Genomic DNA, 27,920 nt, shown 5'->3' with positions numbered 1-27,920 from the left:
AGGTCTTCGTCCAGATTTCGAGCGCTAATCGCTTTTCTAACTCCCAGGTTCCAGCTCTGTGTTGGTCTTCCTCGTTTCCTCTTCTCTGGGGGTTGCCACATCATCTTTTTTTTAGGCAATCTTTCGTCCCCCATTCGGCTCACATGCCCATACCATATGAGCTGTTTTCGCTCAATATCCTCAACTATAGTGCCCTCTATACCCATTTGTTGTTTTATCACTTCATTCCGTATTCTGTCGGCTCTTGATATTCTCATCGATCTTCTGATGGCATCCATTTTCGTGGCTTCGACCTTTTTCTTATATTTTTCGGTTATTCTCCATGTCTCAGCTCCATAAAGTAGGCTAGTTTTAACCATTGTCTCATAGATGTTCCATTTTCTTTTCAGAAGAAATATCAAATTCTTTACTCCATAGAACTCCGTTCAAACATGCTATAGCTCTTCGTGCTTGTACAATTCGATGTTCTATTTCTCGTTCGTCTTTTCCACTACGGTCGAAGATGACGCCCAGGTATTTATATTCGTTGCATGGATTTATTTTTTGATTGTCATCGATATCGATTTGTTCTGCTTCAGCTCCAATTGAGAGTTATTTTGTCTTTTCTAAATTGATATTTAATCCCCATTTCTGGTATTCTTCAATTAGTTTTCTAAGCATGTATTCCATGTCATCTTTGTCATTTGAGATCACCACCTGATCATCTGCAAACTGTAAAGTATATATGTAATCCTGATCGTTCAATTGTATACCCATTCCTTTGACTTTCCTTTTCCATTGTTTCAGAGCTGCAAAGATATAAATCTTAAATAGAGTCGGAGAGATACAACATCCTTGTCTGAGACCCTTAGTAACTGCAAATTTTTCAGCTAAGAGGTTTCCGAATTTCATTTGGGAGTTTGAACCATAATATAGATCTTTGAGAGCACTAGCCAATGTTTGATGTGTGTTTGATGTGCCCAGGACTTCCCATAGTTTATTTAGCGGGACTGTGTCATATGCCTTCTCAAGATCTACAAAAGTCATATGTAACTCTCTATTTGTCACAATTTTCTTTTCTATAATTTGTTTAAGACAGAAGATGTTATCTGTACATGAACGACCTGCTCTAAATCCTCCTTGTTCTTCGTCTTCAGACGATTGATAATCTTCTTCTATCATGTCCCGTAGTATTTGACCGTATAGTCGACTCATTGAGCTTGTGACCGATATCCCTCTATTGTTTTTACAATTTCTCCTGTCACCTTTTTTATATATTGAGGTCATATATGCTGTTTTCCATTCATCTGGTGTTGGATGTCCATTAATATATTCGTTAAATATCACCGTGATCATTCTGTGTAATTTCTCTGAGCCATTCTTTATTAATTCCGTAGTTACTCCCTCTGGTCCACTTGCTTTTCCATTCTTCATCCCCGCTATAGCTTTTTGAACTATGTTGATATCTATGGTAATATGCTCTCCCAGAATTTCGATTCTTGATGAATTCATATCTTCTTTAAATTTGTCTCTGTTCTCATTTAATAGATGTTTGTAATAATGTGTCCAATCCTCGGGATTTATGGGATTTAGAATCACTTTCTCGTTAGTCGGCTTCTTAACAGAGTTTATAAACTTCCACGCCTCAGTGCATTGTCGTCCTCCAATATAAGATTCTATCTTTAGATAGATAGATAATGAGATATGGGATAGAAGGTGCAGAAAGGTAAAGGGTTTTAGTAAATATATTTAATTTTTATTTTTAATTATTATTTATTTTCAGACAAATTCAACGATTTATTTGAAAAAAAAAACCTCTTTTGGTTTTTTTTCTATTTTAAATCGAAGAAGAAAAGTATTATAAATTGTATGTGTTACTTTTGCTAAAAAGTGCATAATTATTTTAATTTCCATCTTATTTCAATACAAACAAGATACAAAACAATAATAAACCAAACCCAAAATTGTGTAAAAATATTTATCAAAAAAAATTTACATTTGCGTTTTAAAAAAATCCCTAAATGATATTATCATATAAATATTATATGTTTTAGCGATAACCTACGTTGTTAAGGACAAATTAATACAATAATTGCTTAATATATGAACACAGTGTCTTCGTTTATACGAAAAATATTTTTTAAATGTATTGCTTAAGAGTCACTGCTATCTGGTAGAACATTTAATTACCTCTTCTAAATATTTTTTTATCACATCTATGATATAGTCCTAATAACTCTGAAATGTTTTAAATAATTTCTTATATGTACATGCCTTAAGTATACGCAAATGCTGTGGAAAATCAAATATAGGGTGTCCATAAACTCTCCTGACAAATGAAGACCGGATATTCCTCAGATAATTTTAAGACAGTCTAACGCAATAATTCACCTAGTCAGAAAATGCTTAGGACCATTAAGCTAGCGGGGACAAATGAGCGGAATTCAATTTAACCTATGTAATATTAATTCACCCATTTTTCATTAATTTATTACCACCCTAATAATTTTTCACCACCAAATCAACCTTAAGGGGAGCGATTCTGCTGGCTTAAAGTTCAAGCTAGCAGAATACGGGAAAAATACGTTTTGCTTATGGCATATTTTTTCACCCATTTTCACTAATTTATTACCACCTTAATAATTTTTCACCACCAAACCACCCTTTTAATGGGAGCGATTCTGCTGGCTTAAGGTTCCAGAAGCAGAATTTAGAAAAAAAAACTTTTTGCCAATGGCATTTTTTTACCCATTTTTCACTAATTTATTACTACCCTAATAATTTTTCACCACCAAACCACCCTTGAGGAGAGCTATTCTGCTGGCTTACCGTTAAAACTAGTAGAATTACAAAAAAAATATTTATGATCTGCTAGGTTTTTACGAATTTAATATCACACTAGTAATTATTCACCCCTTAAACTCCCTATGAGAAGTCAATAATTCTGTTGGGTTAATATTTAAGGTGATGAAAATCTATTTTTACAATTTTACTGTACTCTACTTGTAACTGAAAGTATAAATTGCTTGTCAGGTTTTTACTTAATTTTATCCACCCTCATAATTTTTGACCCCTTAAGCCACAGTTAATGGGAAACATTCAACAAGCTACGCATTCACGCTAGCTAAATGCGAAATATTTTTGGAAATACAAAAGTGCTCTGCTAGATTTTTACTATATTTTTACCAGCCTAGTCATTGTTTTCTCAACTACCCTAATTGAAAACATTTAAATATTGAAAATATGCAAAAACTTTATTCCAAAAATTATGAATTTTAACTACTTTAAACGGAAGTTGAATCTTTGATCTACCCAAAACGGACGCCTATGACCAGTACTAGAAATTCTCAATTAATGGAATCGATTCAACTTTGTATGATAAATAATCATACCTTTTTCGTTTTTCTAACTAATAGCGTTCTGGAGGTATTAAAGAAAAACTAATTACAAGGCGCCATTTTCATAGAGCTCTAGCTCTCTTAGGAAGCATTTTTGGAGTAGGTGAATTGGGTAAAATTGTCTTAAAATTATTTGAGGAATCTCCGGTCTTTATTTGTCAGGAGAGTTTCTGGACACCCTTTATATGTTTCATTACGACAAACAGCAGATGTTAATGGCATTAAATAGCAATTTAGGCTACAATCCACTTGTAATTATGAAAATTGTATTTACAAAATCGAAAAGCCTAATTTAAAACAAGAATGACATGGCGCTCTCTCAAACATAGACAATAGAATATATAGACAGAAAATAAGGATAGCGGAAAAGAAAAACACCAAAGGAGTCACCTTTTGATAATTCCTTTCGAGATAAGCAAAAAAAGGATAGTTTTCGTGTGCACAACCTGCCGTTATGCCTTTTTGTAGGTTCTTCTTTTTATATGTAGACATAATTCTGTCTTTTGTATTTTGAAATTACCTATCTGAAAATATAAAAAAAAATGAAAATACAAATAGATGCGAAAACCAAAGTTACACCAATCAACAAAGGAGTTTGCCAAGGAGATGTAATTTCACCAAAGCTATTCACACTTAACTGGGCAGATAAAGGAATAATGTTAATGGAAGAAAACTGAGTCATTTGAGATACACTGATGACATTGTAATATTCCCTACAAGTTTCGAAGAACTATAGACCATGACGCCGCAACTATTTCAAACTTCGGAAAATGTAGGTCTTAAGAGGAACTTGGATAAAACAAAAATAATGACAAATACACCAAACATTAGAGAAATAACGTTAAACAACATAAATTTAGAAACAGTAAGCGAATACATCTACCTGGGACAGATAATGAAAGTTAACAAAGAAAATCAAACTGCGGAAATTACCAGAAGAATAAGGTTAGCGTGGGCAGGATCTGGAAAAATATGTTGGATCTTAAAAAGTACTAGAAATAACGATCAGTGTATCCCCCCTATACTTACGTATGGTTCAAAGACGTGGACACTCACCAAATCAAATATGGATAAAATAGTAAAGGCACAAAGAGCGATAGAACGATCAATGCTCGGGGTGAGACTTATAGACAAATAAACAAACAAATGGATTAGAAGCAAAACCAAAGTAAAAGACGAAGGAGAACACGCTGCCAAATTAAAATGGAGCTTCGCAGGACGCAATGCCCGACTGACGGATAAAAGATGTAACCATGAAATACAACAATGAAGACCATGGTTAGGAAAGAGAAGCAGAGGAAGACCACTAATAGAATGGACTGATGACATTAAGAAGATCGAGAGAGAGAGAGAGAGAGACTCTGTCTGTTATTTAATGTGCCTCATGTAAGTTGTTCTATCGTTTTTGTGGTCTTCCTACATCTATCGATTCGTAAAATGACGTAATGGAGACAATTTTTTTACAAAAGAAGATTTTTTTTTACAAAGAAAATTCAATTTTTACGCAAATTTTAGGAAACCCACAGTTTTTACATATTTTACACCTATCCTTGTTACCATCTTTCAGTACTCTTAAAGTTATAAGGAATAAACTCCTAGTTGAACTTCGTCGAAAATACGATGATCTATTAATCATTACATTAAAAACATTACCTCGATATAACAACAAAAATAACAATAAAAATTCTTAAGTTGGATACGCCACTGATGGATTTTATCACCGACCGTCAAAAATTAAATCATTGTGGGACAGATTTTATAATAAAACACAGGATGGTTTTATTACGTTGAATTATGTAAAAACTACAGTCTAAAGCAGTCATAGTATTTAATGCTACAATGATAAAAACAATCTCTCAAAGTGTTTTTACAAAACATGCTCTCAAAATTATCGGCAGGTCTAATCAAAAACGAAGGCTAACAAACCAAACAAAAAGGTATGTATTACTAGTTTTATTATGTCATACAGTCAATGGACCCCAAATATGAAGAAACCGCATAGTGCTACCATTTAAAGGGGTGCGTTTGAGAAAGGGGTGAACTAGGGGCAAATTCTATGCAATTTTTGTACATATACGACTTTCAAAATGTCACCTTTTAAAATTTAAAATAATTTTTTGTGACTAAAAATATTCAAAAAACGAAGCATAAAAGACGAGAACACACCCGATTTTTTTGCCCCATAATTTTTTTAAGGGGGTATACGTATAGGCTGTGCTGTAAAAGAAAACTTTAATCGTTGCTATTCAAAATGACATTTAGTAGAAGTTTTTAGAACACACAGTATCCGAGATACGATTTTTCAAAGTTCGCCACTCATACCAATTTTAAGACATTTTTCGTATTTTTTCGCAAAAATGGTTCTATCACTCTTTTCTACTTAGTTTTAGGAATATGTTATGGCATATAGTATATATAGGGTGTAAGTAAAATTTACCTAATTTACCTTCTACAAATGTGCACATAAAAAAAGTTACAGCCCTTTTAAGTTGGAAAATAAAAATAAATTTTTTCCAATATATCGAAAACTGTTAGAGATTTTATATTGAAAATGGACAATGTGGCATTCTTATGGCAAAAATAGCAGTGAAATTTGTACACCCCATAAAAATTTTATAGGGGTTCTGTTCCCTTAAACCCCCCAAATGTTTGTACACATTCCAATTAAATTATAATTGTGGTATTCTTCTTAACGTGCAACATCCCTAAGGACATTGGCGATCATCATGGCCCATTTGAAACTATCTGCAGGCGTTCTGAAAAGCCGTTTTCCCACTCCATTGTCTCAGATTCTTCAGCCAGGACGTGCGTCTTCTCCCCGGTCATCTTTTGCCTTTCACCTTCCCTTGTATAACCAGCCGCATCAATTCGTATTTCTCATTTCTTAGTATGTGTGATTTAATTATTATTATATATAAATATTAAAATTTCTTCGGTGATGAGAGATTTTATTGCGTGTTTTATCTGTTTCGTCGAAAGAGACGTATCATTATTATTAAGACATGCGCCTCCAGCGGCTGTCGGTTTTGCCAATGAATCTGATCTGATGGATAGTGAGATTTTTTTTAAATAGTGGATCATTTTATACAGCATTCTAAGTCCAGCAAAGAAAAGCTAGTTTTGTTAATCTTGGACGGGCACATTAGCCATCAGTAGCTTGAGGGTGTGTTGAAAGCAAGAGAAAATCATATAGTAATGCTGACTATCCCACCTCACTGCAGTCACCAAATACAGCCACTTGATTTAACATTTTTGGATCATTCAAGGTTCAGTATGCTCAATGTATGAATACGATTTCTATATGATAAGTCATAAAGGAGAACTGATCAATTTATACGACGTGGTGCAATTAAAATGCAGAGCATTGTAGAAAGTGGCTACAGTAGATAAAGCTACCAAAGGTTTTGAAAGAAGTGGCATCTGTCCACTTAACCCGGATGTTTTTGAAGAATCTGATTTTCTGAAAATGTAGAAAATTTATCTACAGATTACGAAACTATTACATTAACACAAACTCAACTTTAAATGTTCTTTCACCAAATGAACCGGACCAAGTTCATCAGAATTTAGTGCAGGACCGGGTTCTTCGAAAGCATAAGGTGCCCAGTCTTCATCATTTGTAGAAGTATTACAAATCGTATCGACAGTTAAAGTTTCAGACAATAAAAGTAACAAGAAGCAAAGCAAGTGAAAAGAAAATTCCACAATCTAAGAAAAACAAGAAAGAAGAAACGACTCATTTAAACTAGCAGCAAAGCTGCTAAAAGGAAAAACTGATTTAGAAGACCAAAACGTTTTTTATCTATCTATCTATATAAGGATTTTTACAGCTGTCGCCGCCTTCCTTCTTTCAGCCAACGTCTCCAGTCCTTTCTGTTCTGCCATTCTCCATCTCTAAGGTCTCGTCTTTCCATGGCCTCGTCCACTTCATCCCTCCATGATCTTCGGGGTCTACCTCTTTTCCTCCTTCCTATTGGGCTCCAATCCGAAATCTTTGCTATCCACCTTGTATGATCTGTTCTTCTCACATGTCCATACCAAATTAAACGTTTTTCTTCGATGTAGCTGAGTATGTCTTATTCTACTGCCATTCTTCGTTTTATCTCCTTATTTCTGATGCGATCCATTTTTGTCACCCTGCAGCTTCTTCTCGTGAACTCCATTTCAGTTGCTGTGATTTTGGACCTGTTTCGTTTATTTATTACCCAATTATCTGCTCCATAGGTCATTATACTGCGTACCAAGATGTTATAAATTCACTTCTTTGTATTTCTGGTAATCTGTCTATCCCACAGTACCCCGTTCATTTTTTAATACATCTTCTTGTCTGTGCTAATCTGCTAGTTATCTCTTGCTCGGTGGTTCCATTTTTTGAGAGTATAAATTCTAGATATTTGAATTTGTCAGTGCCGTTAATTTCCCTATTATCGTCCATTTCTTACTGGTTCTTGCTCTGTTGTTAAATATTCGGTCTTTTCTAGATTTATTTCCAGTCAATTTTTTGTGTATTCCTTTTCTAATTTTTGGAGCATAAAGCACAGATCTTCTTCACCTTGAGCCGTTACCACTTGGTCATCTGCAAAGTTGTCCCGGATTGGTATTCCCATCCCTTCACATTTCCTTTCCATGGTTTTAATATTTGTTCGAGGAATATCTTGAACAGTTTCGGAGATGTAGAGCATCCCTGCAATAAGCCTTTTGTGGTCTTAAATTCGTTGGAGTATTTATTGCCGGTTTTAACTCTTACCTTGTTGTTGTTGTAAAGGTTTTTTACGGCTTCTATTAACCTCTGAGTTATTCCGATTTTCTTCATCGTGTTCCATAGTTCCTAGCTACATGTCCAGCGTATTCCCATTTGACATGTAGCTAGGAGCGATCTAAACAAATGGCACAGATCAATTTTAACCTGGAGACCATACCAACACAAAAGACCCAGAGACCTCCTATGAGATGGACAGATGATCTGAAAAGGACTGCCGGGAAAAATTGGCTACAAGTAGCGTACAATAAAAAACAATGGAAAGGAAGACTTGAAGAGGCTTATGTTCAGATGTGGACGTGAATGGCTAGACGAAGAAGAAGAAGAAGAAGTTCCATAGTTGTTTTCTGGTGACCGTGTCATATGCCTTTTTTTTAAATCTATGAATGCCATGTGTACTGGTCTATTGTTTGCCATTTTTTTTTTAAATTAATTAAATCGTTTTCTTTAACTCTAAATGAAGAAAAAAGCTGAGCAAATGTTTCTAAAATGTCACTTTTAAACAAAAATAAAATAACGAGGAAGAACCAAAATTCAAAAATGATTGAGAAAAGTGAGAATGAAGACGATTGCCTGTGCATTTTTTGTCATAGCGCCTATAAAGAAATCAAATAAGGCGAAGATTGGATTAGGTGCGAATTTTGTCATCTGTGGGCCCACGAAGAATGTGCGGTGGCACAAGAGGACGATAATGAGTTCATCAGTGAATTTTTACTTTTTTTTAATGTGGTGGACCTACTTGTCCCCACATATGAGGCATTTAGGATCACGTGACACATTGAACAATTTTTTTTGTTTTTACAAATGTTAAAATAATTTTTTTTATAACAGAATAACATATTTATATCATAGAGTTACACAGTATTTTTTTTATTATTATACTACAATAAACAAAAATTATATAAAGACATTTTGTTTAGCTTATCCTTGCTGCCCTGGTCTCCCCTGCTGGACGAAATAAGAGTGTAGACCAAAAAAATAGTAGATTTAATGCTATATGATTAGGTATAAAGCCCAATTTTATCATTTATAAGTTTTTTGTACACCAAACATTTTTACTTAGAACCAAAAAATCTCCAGCTAACCATATAATTATAAAGCTCTCTGGTTAAACCTATTTCTTTTAGGCACCCAGTTTTCGAAAGACCTCAGATAGATTTCACACAAGAGGAAACTATTCTAAAGAAACTCATTCCACAAATTCGAGAAGATATTCTAAACGAATCATTAGTTTACCAAGCGAACATGCCAACGGTTAGAAGACACGTCGAAAAACTTTTTAATGACACAGTCGAAGATCTCAAGCCAAAATTTCTGAACTGTGCTTTATTATCGATACATGCCTACAAGTATTTTAAACAGGATTACGCCGAGGAAGAGTTGATCAAGGCTGGTATTTTGGGATGGTGCTACAAATTGGTAAAATGAATAGTTTTTTTTTAATTTTTAAATGTTTTAATAGAAACCTTTCCATTATTTACTAATTTTATATTTAACCCGACAACTGTGTTGTGGGGTGAAAATCCACCACGTCGTTAATTAGCGCTTGTTAAAATAGTGGCAACATCGCCAGATTCATCTGGCGCCACGAGTACCTTCCCATAATATAACAGATTATGTATTGCATCACAAATTTCAATATATAAATAAGATTTGAACGAGTGGTGTCGCGTTCTTTGGACTTTTGGGTAATTTTAACCCCACCACACAGTTGAAGTGCAGTAATATTTAGTTTTTGGGTAATTTTAACCCCACAACAACGGTTAATTATTAACAGGTAAGTTCTTATACTAGCACAATTTATCTTTATTTTTTTAACAGAAACATAATTTAATTGGTAGTAATATTGAAAATTGATTAGATATTTTCAATTTCAGACATATAGAAATATGTGTAGTTGGGAGAAAGAACAAGTAGCTCTCTTGAAGCTTTGGCAGGATGAATTAACTGGATCAGAGTTAGGATCAAAAAGCGAATCTGAAAATGAAAGTCAGCAGGTTAGCCTTCGTCCCAGTGAGGATGTTTTAGAAAACCAACTTCAATCAGTGGAAAATTGTCAGCCTGGAAGTTCTAATCAGAAAAATCAATCATCGGCGGAAGATTCTTCTCAAGACAACAATAAGTTTGAAGATAATAAAATAAGACAATCTAAGTTTTTTTATCAGACGGGATAGGAAAACAAAATGGGCAAAGAACTGTCCTAATAAATCGGTTAGAACACGACAAGAAAATTTAATAACTTTACTTCCCGGTGTTCGAAATAATGCAAAATATTGCAAGTCGCCCATTTCTTGCTGGGAATTATTCATGGATAATATTATTGTGGAAGATATTGTCCAGTGCACTAATAAAAAAATCAATTTAGTCGCTAAGAATTATAATGACCAACATAAATATATCACCAAGTCTACGGACGCAGAAGAAATTCGTGCAGTTTTCGAATTATTATATCTATCAGGTGTTTATAAAGCCAATAGGTTAAATGTGGAGGATCTGTGGGCTACAGATGGAACAGAAATTGACATTTTCAGGCTAACAATGTCCCTGCAAAGATTTGTATTACTGTTAAAATGCCTACGATTCGAAAATAGAGAAGAACGAAAAAGAGTCGATAAACTGGCAGCTAAACGAGCTGTTTTTGATCGATTTGTATCCAATTGTCAACAATATTTTATTCCTAGTCGATACTTGACGATCGATGAAAAATTAGAATCTTTTCGGGAACGTTGATTCTTTCGGCAGTATATCCCCAATAAGCCGTCCAAATATGGAATTAAAATATTTGCCTTAGTGGATGCCAAAACATTCTACATTTTAAATTTAGAGGTATATGTTGGCTCACAGCCTGAAGGACCTTTTCAATTTAGTAATAGACCGTTTGATGTAGTAAACAGGCTTGTAAATCCAATCCGTGGTACTAACCGCAACATTACATTCGACAAATGGTTTACCAGCATACCGCTAATGGAACATTTGCTTACTGAACATCGGTTAACATCTGTTTGAACTATTCGCAAAAACAAGAGGGAAATACCGACAATCTTTTTGAATTTCAAAAACAGTGCTGAAAACCACGCAATTTTCGGATTTAAAAAAAACATTTCTTTGGTGTCCTTTGTCCCGAAGAAAAATAAAATAGTGTTAGTAGCTTCTTCACTTCATCATGACACAGAATTTGACCACAACTCAAATAAACCTTAGATTATAGACTTTTATAATCACACAAAAGGTGGCGTAGATTTTTTTTTTCACTGCTTAATAATGCAGGAATAAATAGTTATGTTATTTATCAACATAACAAGCCAACTGAAAAACTAAAACGCAGATTTTTTTTTAAAAGAACTTGGTTTGGCACTAATTAAACCATATATTGAAAAAAGAGGTAAAAATCAAAGAATACCCTCAGACATAAGAGCCAAACTAAAAAGAAATGATGGCGGAGAGGACTCTCAAGGACCTCCAACCAAGAAGCAACGAACAACACCCAGATGTGGAGTGTGTCTCCGTGGAAAGGACAGAAAGTGCCAAAAAAAATGTGTGAAATGTGACATTTTTCGTTGTCTTGAACATTGTGTATATTTTTATTCTAAATGTGCAAATAATTGTTAATTATGCTATTTAAACAAAAGTTTACAGTTACTTTTTATAAAATTTGTATTTTTTGTTATTCTATATCTTTAATAAAAATTTTGGTAACAAAAATTATGATAGTGGTTTAAATATAAACTAAATTTTAGTATATTTTTTAAATCATTGAATTTTTAACGGAAATTTTTTAAATGAATTATCTTTGAAAAAGATTATATAACAATAAAACCATGATTTAAAATCTTAAGGTTGCATGTAAAAATAAAATATTTTCTCAATTTTACAAATAAAAAAAAATGGGGTGATAATTACCCCAACACACAGCTCCTGTCAGAAAATTTCACCACACAGTCGCCGGGTTAACGAAATTACTTTGGATCTACGTGTAGTTGTTTGTACTCTTCCGATCCGAAAATGTCACGCTCAAGAAGTGTCACCAGAAAAAGTTGAGGAAAGTGAATACCGGGATACAAAAATTTGTGCAATAATCGAGGTAGATTTAAAACGTTCAAGTAGAACTACAGTACCACTACATATATGCTACACCTGTTTTCCTTACTACTGGATGTAAATTTCGCTTTGAACTGCTAACACCTCTTTTGGCCTGTTCCTCAGGATAAAAGCCACAGACACCTCAAATATCATACACAATTTTTACTTACAAGCAATTCTGCTCACACAAAACAACCAACTTCTTCAGAACTTCAGAACACAGTCCAATCTACTCCGGCATCACAAAATCAGCTTGACGTCGTTTCCATCTACCTTCCGCTTCTACCAATCAAATTCCAGCATCATACACTTCATACCGTAAATTCCAACCAATCACATTCAATACTTTCTCAGTAAACAAACTCGCTATCGTTATGACCTTATATCATTTGTTATTTCCAATTTCATGAATAATTCCTTTCTTTTTCTTTATAAGTCTCGATATACCAATATAACTAAACATTAAGATTATTATCTACACTCATTTTTTACTAAAAGCTTTCTCCTTACTTTCAAAATTCTGTATAAAAAAGATTTCTGTTTTCTATAAAATCATTACTTATTCTTATGCACTTGGTTTTTACAGAAATAATTTCTGTAAAATAATTATAATGTTATATAATTATATAATATATATAATTATAAGTATAAATTATAATTTTTCTTTAAATAATTTTGACCAATTCAAACCACACATATAATAATCAATCAATAGTCAAAATATTGGTTTTGATAAAAACCATTATTTTGACGACGTTTCGGCAAGGTCGCACCTTGCCATTGCTAAGTCAGGTAATAGCGCTTCTCGCTGATGCTTGAAGTTAACTGACTCTCCTGGTCGATGAGATTACTTTTTGTAGCCACAAGGCTTCTTGTGATTGGTCCTGTCCGTGTGTAGGTAGGCGGGGTCCTACTAGTTGGGTATATATATATATATATATATATATATATATATATATATATATATATATATATATATATATATATATATATATATATATATATATATATATATATTGTTATGATGTGTTTTTTTTGTTTGAATGATGAGCAATGAGTATTTTTAATAATATAGGGTTTTTATCGCGGTTCTCAAAGAATTAGCTTGTAAGTACTTTTTTAAATTATCTTTATTATAACTATTATGAAACACACATATATATCTAACCTAGTCAATGTAAATTTAAAATAAACTATCTTTAAACTGATATTCTTATAAAACTAATTAAATTCTATAGACAATCTAAAATTTAAACAAACTATCTTCAAAATTGAAATTGTTATGACACTAACTAAATTATATTAACAAAATTTTGTACCTTTCTTTCACTGAATGCCTAAATGAACTATTTTCCACTAAGTATATAGATTCTAATCACCACTGAATGTCTTCGTACTTCAGTTATCCTTGTTTTTTTGTGAAATTACTTTTTTCAATTATCAGCTTCTACCAATTTAAGATATATTTTTCTTCACCAGCATCTATACACCACCAACCAAACCAGCAAACAGCATTTATATTTATTCTTCTTTTCAATATACCAATATCCAATTATTATAAGTTGATTTATACTAATCTCCACCCATAATATAATTTAATTTCTTCCAATATACCTTTTTTATCTTCAATAATTATTTGTGTATAATTATAAATGTGCATTAAATATATGCATAATTTTTAATCTTCATTTAACTCACTATATTAAACAATTTGACTATTTCCAACTAACTTTCATATTTCTTATAAAACTGCTTGACTGATTTACTAAAACTGTGAACAATTGACTTCACTAATTAATTGTGTCTATCTTCTACTAACTTTCATAATAAACTGCTTGACTTCTAACTAAAAACTTCTAAAAACTTCTTAAAACTCTTCTGACTGCACTATCTAAAACTTTTCTGACTAAAAACTTTCAAAAACTGCCAAAAACTGCCATCTTGAATCCAAATCACGGGTATTTATATGTTTCGGATATTCCAGAACCATCTCGTAAGATATCATGTTCTAATTTGTTCTATCAAATACTTGTCTGAATTTTCTGGAACAAACCATTTCGCAAACATGGCCATCTCCGGAGATCCAGAGAATTCCATTCTTTTCTATTAATAATTTTGTTTACATTTAGGCTTTTCAGATCAGAATATATAATTAAATTAGTAACTTAACATTCTAATTTAATAAAATACACATTTCAAACAATATATTATTATAACCCACTTATATTCGTAAATATTCTTAAACGTCACTTCAGAGTATAAATATCTGTCAATCTCCGAGAGTATTTTTGGTTGCCTAAGCACATGGCTCACTTATATATATTTACAATATTAAAATACAACTTTTTATAATTATTATATGCTAATTTATTAAAAATGCCCTCACATAAATATATTTTTATTAAATTCTCTAGTATATAACTTATTTAAAACAACCAAATATCTAATATTATGTAGTATATAACTTATAAATTATTTTCTATAAACCCTAATCGTCACAATACCCCAAAAATAATATTTAAAATAAATAATTTACTTATTATTTTTTTAAATATTAATTTTCTCATACCTTATTAAATTTAATAAATTAATAATTCAATTTTTTATTATTATTTAAAGTGTGTTAAATACATCCCTGTTCGCTGTCTATGTCAAAACAGAGAACAACGTAGCACAGTTCGGCTATTCTATGGTCAAACTGTCATGTCAAATGGAACAATGGATGCGATATCAGAGAATAAAATATAACCTTAATTAAAAATATAATAGATATGGTGTTCTGTTTATTTATAGACAAAATCTAGGAATTATTTCCATTCAAAATAACTTCATCAATATAAATTGGTAAGTTTTTCCACTTTATTATATTAGAAAGACATTTTTATAGCAATTATAGTATCTAACCCCAAATTATGATTTTTAGGGTACAAATTAATTTCCATATATACAAAATTCAACAAGTATGATGTCAAATTTATTCACAACAAAGAAATCTACCATCTATCTATGAAATGGATCTATCAGTAAGTTTTTTTTTTAAATTCTTTTCTTTGTTTAGTTGACATATTGGGCATTGGTTAGTAATTTCTTTTGCTATACTTATGTCATTCTTTGCAAAATAATTGTCCCTAAATAGCATCCATAGCTTTCTTGAACCAATATGCATATAATTGTTATGTAAATTTTTCAATATTTTCTTTGCTAAAGTTCTAGTTATTACATATACTTCTATGCCATTTATTATTTTATAATATACTCCATCTTTCCTAAGGACTTTTTGTTTTTCACTCAAATTGATCTGATCTCTTATAATTTCTTCTTTAGAATATAATCCTGTACTTTCTACTAATTGATTTAATCCAATTTTTATTGTGCGCTGCCCTTTTTGTGGTGTATTTTCTAACCTTGATAAAGCATCTGCCACTATATTGGATTTTCCAGAAATGTATTTGATTTCAAAGCAGTATTCACTAAGTATTAGACCCCACCGATGTATTCTATTGTTTCCATATTTGTTATTTAATATAGACGTTAAAGCTTGGTGATCTGTTTCTATTGTAAATTCATTACCCAACAAATAAAATCTTAATTTTGTGACACAGTGTATTATACTTGCTAGTTCTAATTCTGAAACTGAGTAACCCTTTTCATGTGGCTTTGTGATTCTTGAAATGAATTGTATTGGGTATTCGACCCCATCATGTATTTGTAATAATACCCCTGATAATCTCTCTATTGATGCATCTGTTCTTAGTATGAATGGCTGTGTATAGTCAGGATAGTATATTTTCAAATTTGACAGAAAAATGTTTTTAATTTCTTGGAATGCTAGTTCTCTTCTCTGATCCCATCTCCATTTTACACCTTTTCTCAGTAGTTCAAGTAATGGAATTTCTTTTATACTTAGATCTGGTATCATCCTTTTATAATAATTAATTATTCCAATAAATCCTCTTAAAGTTCTTAAATTGTGTGGTGTTTTATATTCCTGAATGACTTGTGTCCGTTCTGGATCCATTTCGATTCCCTTAGTGTTAAGTTTATAACCTAGATATATGACTTCTTTTTGAAAAAATGTACATTTTTCTTGATTTATTTTTAGTCCAACTTTGTCTAATCTATTTATTATAATTTTTAGGTGTTTCTCATGATCTTCAGCCGTTTTAGAAAAAATTAATATATCATCAATGTAGTGAATTACAAAATGTTCATATTGATCCAAAATATCATGAAGACATCTACATAGAGCACTGCAAGATGATTGAAGTCCAAATGGTACTACTTTGAATTGATATACTACTCCATCTATCTGAAATCCTGTATACTGTCTACTTTTTCTTTCTAGAGGTATTAACCAGAAACTATGCTGTAAATCGATTTTAGTGAAAAATGACATTCCTGTAATTCTTCCTAATATTCCATCTATACTCATTGGTGCTTCAAATTGCTTTTCAGTAATCTTGTTAATATTCCTTGCATCCAAACATAACCTGATTTCACCTGATCTTTTTTGTACTACTACTATGGGGTTAATAAAACGTGTGTCTGCCTTCTCAATGATCCCATCTTCTAACATATTATTAATTGTTTTGTTTACTTCTTCTCTGTATTTATATGGTATTGGGTATGATTTTGTTTTAAAATCTTTTTCTTCTTTAACTTTTATACTATGGATATAATTTTGTGCAATTCTATTTTCTTTATTGACAAGTCCCTTGTGTTGCTGCAATATGGAAATGACTATTGATTTATATTCTTCAGGGCAATTTAAAACTTTCATCATATCTTCTTCTTTACAAATAAAATTATTCTTCATTATGTACTCATTATTCCTTGCTTCCAATTTTACGCACTCCGCCTCGTAGGCATCCATCTGCTTAAAATTTCCATTCCTTAAATATTCACTACAATAATTATTCTTTACATTCTTTTGGGACATTTCCCTATCATCAAAATACATTTCTTCTTCATAAACATCATTATTTTCTTTTAATAATATCCTATCAACTCTTATTCCTTCTTCTACCTCATCTTTCTGCATAAATTTAATTATTTGCCCTTCCAAAGTTACCATTTTTTTTTCAAAATCTATCTTTACTTTCTTCTTTTCCAATTCATCATTTCCCATTAATATATCAACACATAAATCCTTGACAATAAATCCTTGCATATTAATTTCTTTATTAAGAATATTAATTTTAAAATTGGCTAGTTTATCAATTTCACCCAACTTCTTATTATTTGCACCAACAATTTTAATTTTTGGAATCTTTATTATATCTGATAGTTTTAATGTATTAAAAATAAAATTCTCCGAGACTAAAGTACTTTCTGAACCAGTATCTATCATAATCTTAATCATTTTATTTTTGGCCAAAGCATTTATATAAATTAAATTAATAGATTCAATAATTTTATCTTCATCTAAAGAAATAAATTCAGAAGGTTTTTCATAATAGCAATGGCCTAACTTGTAATTCAGAAAGTTTACTGCACAAAATTTTGATTATTAGAATTGTCAGATTGTATCTGACCACTTGGATCTGATGTCCTATGTCTTTCCCTACTATGACTTCTACTCACATTTTCCTGCCTTGTAGTACTTCGTTCCCTGTCTTCGCAGCTTCTATTCCTTCGAACACAATTTACCTGTCTGTTATAGTTAGGTCGCTCTGTATTTCTTCTATTGTTAAAATCTTGTTTATTATTATTAGTACTGTTATTAAAATGTTGTCTATTATAACTAGTATTGTTATTAAAATTCTGTCTATTTTGATTACTATTATTATTATTAAAATTTTGTAAACTATCAACATATCTATAATTATTATATGATTGTCTATATTGTTGATTATCATTTCTATTATATTGAAAGTTACTATTGTTTTTTCTGTTATTATTATTACTTGTCATATTGCCTCTTTGTATTCTTTGAATAAAATTAATAAAACTATCTATTGTTTGAATATTTTGTACAGTTACGGTTTGCACAACATCAGCATCAAAATGTCTAGATACATTTAAGACTGTTTCATCCTCTCTAAGTGGTGGTTCTAAATATTTTGCAACTGTTATCAATTTCAATGCATAATCTACCATATTTGATTTTAAATTTTGATTATACTTTCCAAAATATAGAATTTCTCTAAACTTGGCTTGCTCTAATTCACCCCAATAATAATTTAAAAATTTATTTTCAAATGTTTGAAAATTATCTAAATCATTCTCAATACTAGCAAACCAAGTTGCTGCATTGTCATTTAATGTCACTCTAATATAATCTTTAATATCATTAATATTATTCACAAATCTTAATTTATGTTTTAAACTATTTATGTATACTCTAGGATGCAAATTTTTTATATTACCAGAGAATTTAATCCCAGTCTCATTTGTTAAATTTAAGTAAGGTCTCCCTATGTCTCTCATTTGTGAAATATCATCTATTCTCTGTTCCACATTTCTTATTTGATTACAATTTATTTGGATATTTTGTTGTATATCGTCTAATTTTTCTTCTGTGTTTCTCCTGTCTTCGTTAATTTTTACTTCTAAGTTACATTTCTGTAACTCTATTTTCTGTTCTATATCTATCTTATTATCTTGAATAATCCTCTTTACTTCTGTCCTCTCATTGTCTATCCTTTTCTTGTAGTCATTCCGTATACTTTTTATTTCATTTGCTACTTTTTTCTCTGCAGCTTCAAGTTTTTTATCCATTTGTTTTACAATTTTATTATTATTATCTTCTATTTTCTTTTCTAATTTTCTATAATTCTCTTCCAATTTCTGTTCCATTTTTTTCATGTCTTCTTTGACTTCTTTTGAATTCTCTTCCAATTTTTTTATTTCTTCTTTGATTTCTTTTGAATTCTCTTCCATTTTCTGTTCCATTTTTTTCATGTCTTCTTTGATTTCTTTTGAATTCTCTTCTATTGTCTTGTTCATCTGCATCATTAATGACATCAAAGCTGCCATATTGACATTTTCCTCTCTTTCTGGATTCATTTCTGCAGTATCTTGTGGAACTTGAACTAAACTCTCCTCTTGTATAGGTTGTGTTTCTACTTCCACATCTTCTTCATTCTTTTTGCTTCTTGTACCTTTCTTTCCTTGAGACATTTTGAGACTTTACTTGTTCAAATATAATTAAAAATAAATTCTATAATTTTTGCTTTCTAATGAAAATTAATTTAATTATATGAGAGCACTTATCTTTCCAAACTAATTCTTTTAAATAGAGAGCCACCGCGTTGAGTGCCAAATTGTTATGATGTGTTTTTTTTGTTTGAATGATGAGCAATGAGTATTTTTAATAATATAGGGTTTTTATCGCGGTTCTCAAAGAATTAGCTTGTAAGTACTTTTTTAAATTATCTTTATTATAACTATTATGAAACACACATATATATCTAACCTAGTCAATGTAAATTTAAAATAAACTATCTTTAAACTGATATTCTTATAAAACTAATTAAATTCTATAGACAATCTAAAATTTAAACAAACTATCTTCAAAATTGAAATTGTTATGACACTAACTAAATTATATTAACAAAATTTTGTACCTTTCTTTCACTGAATGCCTAAATGAACTATTTTCCACTAAGTATATAGATTCTAATCACCACTGAATGTCTTCGTACTTCAGTTATCCTTGTTTTTTTGTGAAATTACTTTTTTCAATTATCAGCTTCTACCAATTTAAGATATATTTTTCTTCACCAGCATCTATACACCACCAACCAAACCAGCAAACAGCATTTATATTTATTCTTCTTTTCAATATACCAATATCCAATTATTATAAGTTGATTTATACTAATCTCCACCCATAATATAATTTAATTTCTTCCAATATACCTTTTTTATCTTCAATAATTATTTGTGTATAATTATAAATGTGCATTAAATATATGCATAATTTTTAATCTTCATTTAACTCACTATATTAAACAATTTGACTATTTCCAACTAACTTTCATATTTCTTATAAAACTGCTTGACTGATTTACTAAAACTGTGAACAATTGACTTCACTAATTAATTGTGTCTATCTTCTACTAACTTTCATAATAAACTGCTTGACTTCTAACTAAAAACTTCTAAAAACTTCTTAAAACTCTTCTGACTGCACTATCTAAAACTTTTCTGACTAAAAACTTTCAAAAACTGCCAAAAACTGCCATCTTGAATCCAAATCACGGGTATTTATATGTTTCGGATATTCCAGAACCATCTCGTAAGATATCATGTTCTAATTTGTTCTATCAAATACTTGTCTGAATTTTCTGGAACAAACCATTTCGCAAACATGGCCATCTCCGGAGATCCAGAGAATTCCATTCTTTTCTATTAATAATTTTGTTTACATTTAGGCTTTTCAGATCAGAATATATAATTAAATTAGTAACTTAACATTCTAATTTAATAAAATACACATTTCAAACAATATATTATTATAACCCACTTATATTCGTAAATATTCTTAAACGTCACTTCAGAGTATAAATATCTGTCAATCTCCGAGAGTATTTTTGGTTGCCTAAGCACATGGCTCACTTATATATATTTACAATATTAAAATACAACTTTTTATAATTATTATATGCTAATTTATTAAAAATGCCCTCACATAAATATATTTTTATTAAATTCTCTAGTATATAACTTATTTAAAACAACCAAATATCTAATATTATGTAGTATATAACTTATAAATTATTTTCTATAAACCCTAATCGTCACAATATATATATATATATATATATATATATATATATATATATATATATATATATACAGTAGACTCCCTCTATAACGAGAACTGAAATGGCAGACTAAGTACCTCGTTATAAGCCGATCTCGTTATATCAGACAACAATAATACTGTGCATACATATAAATATGTAGATTTCTAAAATATTATCTTCCTATAGTGAAGTCATTCGGAGCAATATAAGATTTTAAATATTGTTTGAATGGCATTTTTGAAAAAAAGTTGTTTACTTTTATTGTCAATGATATACGTTAAAACAAAAAATCTGTACTTACATTTTTTTTCAACTACATAATGTATAAAGCGTATTTTGAAGGATAACATAAACTATTGCTTCTGCAATTGTAAAAAGTCTGTCATTGTATTTATTGTAAAGAAGTTTATTGCGGGCAGCAGTTAAGATTATTGCCGGCAGTTAAAAAGGGTATTTATTTATAACCACAGCCGATTCATAAACGTAAAAAACACGTTTTTCGATCTTATTTTCTCTCGTTATAACCAAATTTGCCTCGCTATAGACGATTATATTTCAATAGAAATTTCACGGGACATCTAATGTACCTCGTTATAAGCGAAACCTCGTAATAACCGTGTTCGTTATAGAGGGAGCATACTGTATATATATATATATATATATATATATATATATATATATATATATATATATATACAACTACAAGTTACAAGTACTATAACTACAAGTTGGTATAGAAAACCGATGGCCTATAGGTTTCTCAACTACCATTCTTGTCATCCTTTCAAATATAAACTAAACTTAATCAAAGCTTTAAGCTGTCGGCTAAATAGATTGACACATCCGATTAATCGAAGGGAATCACTTCAATTACTAAGAAGTATTCTGATTGAGAATTCCTACCCATCCTCTCTCATTAACAAATACCTTTACTTACAAAGCTATGGCTCCTCTTTACATGGCATACCCAATGGTGACCAACTTAGAATAATATCTAATAATTCAATTAATAGCATTGTTCTGCCTAATACTGATCTTGGGACTCCTACTACCCATTATTAATCTTTACCTTACTTTCCTCAAGTTACTGAGAAACTTATTAAACTTTATAAACAAAAAAACATACCTGTGAAAATCGCTGTTAAGAATGCTAAGACTGTTAGAAATTTGTTTTTAAAAACTAAAACACCCTTGCCCCTTCTGGAACAAGTTAATACCATTTATCACATATCTTGTGCGGAGTGTGACTCATGTTATATCGGTCAGACTGGGAGATCATTGAAAGGGCGCCTTACTACACATCGTAGCGACATCAATTTATCTAAACATACTTGTGCTCTTGCCCAGCATGCTATTGATACCAAGCATAAGATAGACTTTAATGAAGTTAAGATTCTTGGCACAGAACGTAATCCCATCAAAATACAGTGTTTCGAAATGTGTTCAATACTTAAACACCCGAATGCTCTTAACAAAAGGACAGATATCAGTAACTTGAGCCAAATATATCATGCTTTAATATTGAAGAATTAGGCTTAATAAGCTATTTACTTTATCATTGTTATTTAAGGTGTACAGGTTTACCATATTTTCTTATTAAATAATTAAATACATATAAACATATTAAAATAAATTTAAATAAAATAAAAAAATAAAAAAATATTTCTTACTTATATTAACTTAAACTTATGTAACTTTTGACATAGTCACTTGTTGCATATTCACACATATATATTAACATATTAAATAAATTTAAATATAAAATAGAATATAGGAAATATTTCTTACATATATTATCTTACACTTATGCAACTTGCATTACTTTTGACTTAGTCTCGTGTTGCATATACACATATTTGTATTAACTGTTTTTAATCAAATAGTTCAATACAGTTATATAATTGAAGGGATTCATATTATCCTTTTTTCATTTGCAGCTCCAAGTGTATGAACCTTGGACTGTTGGAAGTTATAATTGATCTTCACCTGTGGCTGATTAACCAACCACAACGTTGATCATTTTTATATGAGTTTTCGGTTTGACTTCACTTGTTTGTTTGTTTTTTCTTAGCCGATCAATGAGGGAAATTTGGTGTTATTAACCACCTTTCCTTTCATTTGATGGTTCCTTACAAGCAGGTTTTCATCCAAACTTATCTTATCATTTAAATAAACCGCTCTATTATTAGGGTTGGTATTTCACCTTGCTGTTCTGTCATAATTAATGACCTCAAGGTTCTACTGTCTTTTGCTTTGGTGGCGTGGTTGTCTTAATAAAACACCATTTTACCGGCAGCGTTCAAGAAGCCAGGAGTGGTAATTTCATTATACATTAAATTATTCAATTTCAATATTAATTAATATAATAATGCTACCTAAAGTTAAAATCAAATCATAACTATTGCTGTATTGTTGGAAGTGCATCTAGGATTTTCTTAGTTCTTTATTCTCTTTTTCAATGTTTTTTACTTATCAATTTTTTATATAAAAAACAAAACCACATGTTCTTTTTGCTGTGCTTAGTTTAATTTATTGTTTATACATCGTAATCGTATAATGTCCATTTACTTAAGTGTCTTTACAACTTTAATATCACTGACTGCTACATATCTTTTTAAGGTAACATATGTAACAACTTTTCCATGCTTGTGTGGTTTTTTCATATTGTTCTTTTTAGATGAACTGATGATGCTTTCTGATTAAGAAAGCAAAACCTCTTCAGTAAATATATGAAGTAGTATTATTGCTTATTATAAGTTAAATTATTTTTAGCAAGATCTAGCCATGATCATCGTCGATGACATTCTGGATGAATCAAAAATTCGTTATAATAAACCACCCTTGTATAGGGTAGTGGGAATAAAACAAGCTATCCTAGACTCAATAACTTTAGAAACAGGCGCTAGCTTCCTATGTTTAAAATATTTTTCGGAGCACAAGCATTTTGCTAAAATCCATAAGGAGATGGTACTGAACCTAGCGACCACTACAATTTCACAGACGCAAGAGCTGTCAAAGTATAATATAGAAGACTTGGAAGTTTTTGAAAATTTAATTAAGTCTTTTCCGCTATTGATACATGCTGTTACATCGGCGGCGTACCTGGCTGGTATTGATGATCCCAAGATTCAATCCATAGTGAAAAAAATTTGTATGGACATTGCTATATTTGGAAAAAGATATGTAAGTATATTATAATACAAAGTCTCAGATGTCTATTTTTATTTTTCCTGTCAGCTCTCGTTCTTATTGCATTGTTTAATCCTTATTACTAACAATGCCAGACAAGATTGCCGCGGTTGTAAAGGCGCGTGGCGATGTAAACCCATATTTAAGTAGTAATTTCTTAAATTGTACGAACATTTAGTTCTTATGATGTTATGCAACATTTTCATTTATTTTACCGCCAACGCTGTAATTCAAACCTTATAGAGACCAAGCGACTTCAATAGTTTGTTATTAATGATAGAGTTTAATATATTATTCATATATCGTGAAAGATCGTGAAGATGAATGTTTTCAATAAATTTTCGTTTGTCCGAGCAGTTAGCTGTTAGGGCTCGTATATTGAACAAGGCTTCTCTCGTACCCAAGCCACTTCTACTCCAAATTGAGTAATGCTAATTAGGTGCTCGATAAGATTCATATCCGGAGTCAATGCAGACCAGTCAATTGTTGTTATGTTGGTGTTAACCAGGTAATCTTTCGTAATCCGCGCTGTGTGATATCGAGCGTTATCATGCATTAGCCGTCGCTTATGCAGCCGGCGTAAAGAACAACATGGTCTTGGAGAATATCCGTAATATAAAGATCGAGCTTGTTTCTGACGTGCGTTCAATTTGGGCCGTGTGTTAGCTCATCTGGTAGTCAAAGTGACTACCTTAAGTCTTCTCCTAACTGTCCACTGAGTGATAGTTCGTCCATTCCTCAGGACAATGAATGGATCGTCCTTCTCTGTCATTACAAGTCGCCGACCCGAACCTGGTCGTCTACTGTAGGTACTGGTCTCCTAGTATCGACAATCAGCCCTTAAGACTGCAGACTGAGTCATAAGTAGGCGACCAGCGACAGTCCTCTGCCTATAGTCCTCTCGTAATAAGGCAGCCTGATCCGCCTTTACTGATGAAGTATACATTTATAAAATATTCATTACTGCACTTTGAAGTGTACACACGCGTCAACGTTTGAAAAGCGACTGAGAACGTTGGAAGTACGAGAAACTGAATTCACTACGAATTTTGACTAGGATGAACGGCTTGTGGAATGCAATTTTAGATTCCCTTGCCGAGTAATTCATCCAGCTGTTTGTTTCGCAAATTTTAGGAAACACAGTGGTTAAGATTTGAATTCGGTTTCGCTAAGTAGAAATCGTTTGATTTCTCTTTTCGTTTTTAGATGGCGTAGTTACGTCCGTATATAGTTATTTTAATAACTATTGTCTAGGACGGGAGAGATTTTTGTTTTGGTTCAGAGCAGTGACTATACCGTTCTGAAGAGACCTAAGAAGGTCGAAATACGTATCAGCGGTTGTTGCTGCACTGTATCAAAACAAAAATCTAATACCGTCATTCTGTTTTGTTATTTACTTCGTTGGAAGTACGAGAAACTGAATTCACTACGAATTTTGACTAGGATGAACGGCTTGTGGAATGCAATTTTAGATTCCTTTGCCGAGTAATTCATCCAGCTGTTTGTTTCGCAAATTTTAGGAAACACAGTGGTTAAGATTTGAATTCGGTTTCGCTAAGTAGAAATCGTTTGATTTCTCTTTTTGTTTTTAGATGGCGTAGTTACGTCCGTATATAGTTATTTTAATAACTATTGTCTAGGACGGGAGAGATTTTTGTTTTGGTTCAGAGCAGTGACTATACCGTTCTGAAGAGACCTAAGAAGGTCGAAATACGTATCAGCGGTTGTTGCTGCACTGTATCAAAACAAAAATCTAATACCGTCATTCTGTTTTGTTATTTACTTCGTTGGAAGTACGAGAAACTGAATTCACTACGAATTTTGACTAGGATGAACGGCTTGTGGAATGCAATTTTAGATTCCCTTGCCGAGTAATTCATCCAGCTGTTTGTTTCGCAAATTTTAGGAAACACAGTGGTTAAGATTTGAATTCGGTTTCGCTAAGTAGAAATCGTTTGATTTCTCTTTTTGTTTTTAGATGGCGTAGTTACGTCCGTATATAGTTATTTTAATAACTATTGTCTAGGACGGGAGAGATTTTTGTTTTGGTTCAGAGCAGTGACTATACCGTTCTGAAGAGACCTAAGAAGGTCGAAATACGTATCAGCGGTTGTTGCTGCACTGTATCAAAACAAAAATCTAATACCGCCATTCTGTTTTGTTATTTACTTCGTTGGAAGTACGAGAAACTGAATTCACTACGAATTTTGACTAGGATGAACGGCTTGTAGAATGCAATTTTAGATTCCCTTACCGAGTAATTCATCCAGCTGTTTGTTTCGCAAATTTTAGGAAACACAGTGGTTAAGATTTGAATTCGGTTTCGCTAAGTAGAAATCGTTTGATTTCTCTTTTTGTTTTTAGATGGCGTAGTTACGTCCGTATATAGTTATTTTAATAACTATTGTCTAGGACGGGAGAGATTTTTGTTTTGGTTCAGAGCAGTGACTATACCGTTCTGAAGAGACCTAAGAAGGTCGAAATACGTATCAGCGGTTGTTGCTGCACTGTATCAAAACAAAAATCTAATACCGTCATTCTGTTTTGTTATTTACTTCGTTGGAAGTACGAGAAACTGAATTCACTACGAATTTTGACTAGGATGAACGGCTTGTGGAATGCAATTTTAGATTCCCTTGCCGAGTAATTCATCCAGCTGTTTGTTTCGCAAATTTTAGGAAACACAGTGCTTAAGATTTGAATTCGGTTTCGCTAAGTAGAAATCGTTTGATTTCTCTTTTTGTTTTTAGATGGCGTAGTTACGTCCGTATATAGTTATTTTAATAACTATTGTCTAGGACGGGAGAGATTTTTGTTTTGGTTCAGAGCAGTGACTATACCGTTCTGAAGAGACCTAAGAAGGTCGAAATACGTATCAGCGGTTGTTGCTGCACTGTATCAAAACAAAAATCTAATACCGTCATTCTGTGTTGTATAAAACAATTATTTTTTGAAAGCTCTATAATAAACAATATTTTTTTGCATTAGTTGTTTTAAGTTAAAGTAACACAACGTAAAATTACTAAGCAGAAAATCCAATTCATCGAGTGACTGGATTTTTTTGATAGCAAGTGAAGAATAATTTTAACAGTTAATTTGACGTATATATTTTTTATATGTATGCTTGTTAATTTTATAATGTTCTTTTTATTTCAGGATGATTTTACTGTATTTCTAGACCCGACGACAATTGGAGAGAAGGACAACACAGATATAGCTAGTTTTAAAATAACTTGGATGGCTATTCAAGTGTCCAAAATGGGAAGCCCCCAACAAAAAAATACGTTTATGGAACACTACGGTAGCACAGATCCTAAATCAATTTCGATCATTTTCGATATATACCAAGAATTAAATTTAGTTGAACATTTTGACAAATATATGATGGAATTTTACGACGACATGCAAATTCAAATCCAGAACTTGCCTCCTCAATTACCAAAACAGTTTTTCTATAATATATTAGATTGTGCTGTAGCAAATAAGATGTATGCTTAATAAATGTAAACCATGTTTTTTTATAAAACAACTACTTATTTATTATCATTATCATAATAAGCTAGACAATTCTTTATCGACCTTAGCTTGCTCGTAGAGAAGTTACAATTCCCGTCGATTCTCAGCAACTTTCTTCCAACTTTTGACCCTTAAAATTTTAAGATCTTCTAAATCATCAATCCATCTTCTACGCGGTCATCCTCTACTTGCGCCCTCTAGGCCTGAGAATATCAATCTTATTATCTGACATTCTAGCAATATGCT

At 31.5% G+C, this 27,920-nt stretch overlaps 2 protein-coding genes across 2 annotated transcripts in view; one reads left to right on the top strand and one right to left on the bottom strand.

Moving 5' to 3' along the window:
• LOC140451432 (somatostatin receptor type 2-like) overlaps positions 1–27,920 on the bottom strand; it is a 1,059,667-nt gene that overhangs the window by 891,856 nt on the left and 139,891 nt on the right. The gene's annotated exons all lie outside the window — the stretch shown is intronic.
• On the top strand, positions 5,139–27,687 carry LOC140449999 (farnesyl pyrophosphate synthase-like). Its single transcript, XM_072543418.1, has 4 exons — positions 5,139–5,314; positions 9,264–9,555; positions 23,742–24,152; positions 27,315–27,687. Exons 1-4 carry the CDS (start codon positions 5,217–5,219, stop codon positions 27,654–27,656), a joined length of 1,143 nt encoding a protein of 380 aa, XP_072399519.1. The 5' UTR covers positions 5,139–5,216; the 3' UTR covers positions 27,657–27,687.

This window comes from Diabrotica undecimpunctata, chromosome 9, assembly GCF_040954645.1.
Source record: "Diabrotica undecimpunctata isolate CICGRU chromosome 9, icDiaUnde3, whole genome shotgun sequence".
Lineage (NCBI taxonomy): Eukaryota > Metazoa > Arthropoda > Insecta > Coleoptera > Chrysomelidae > Diabrotica > Diabrotica undecimpunctata.
The sequence above is the reverse complement of the archived record's forward strand: the minus strand, read 5'-3'. Positions and strand labels throughout refer to the sequence as shown.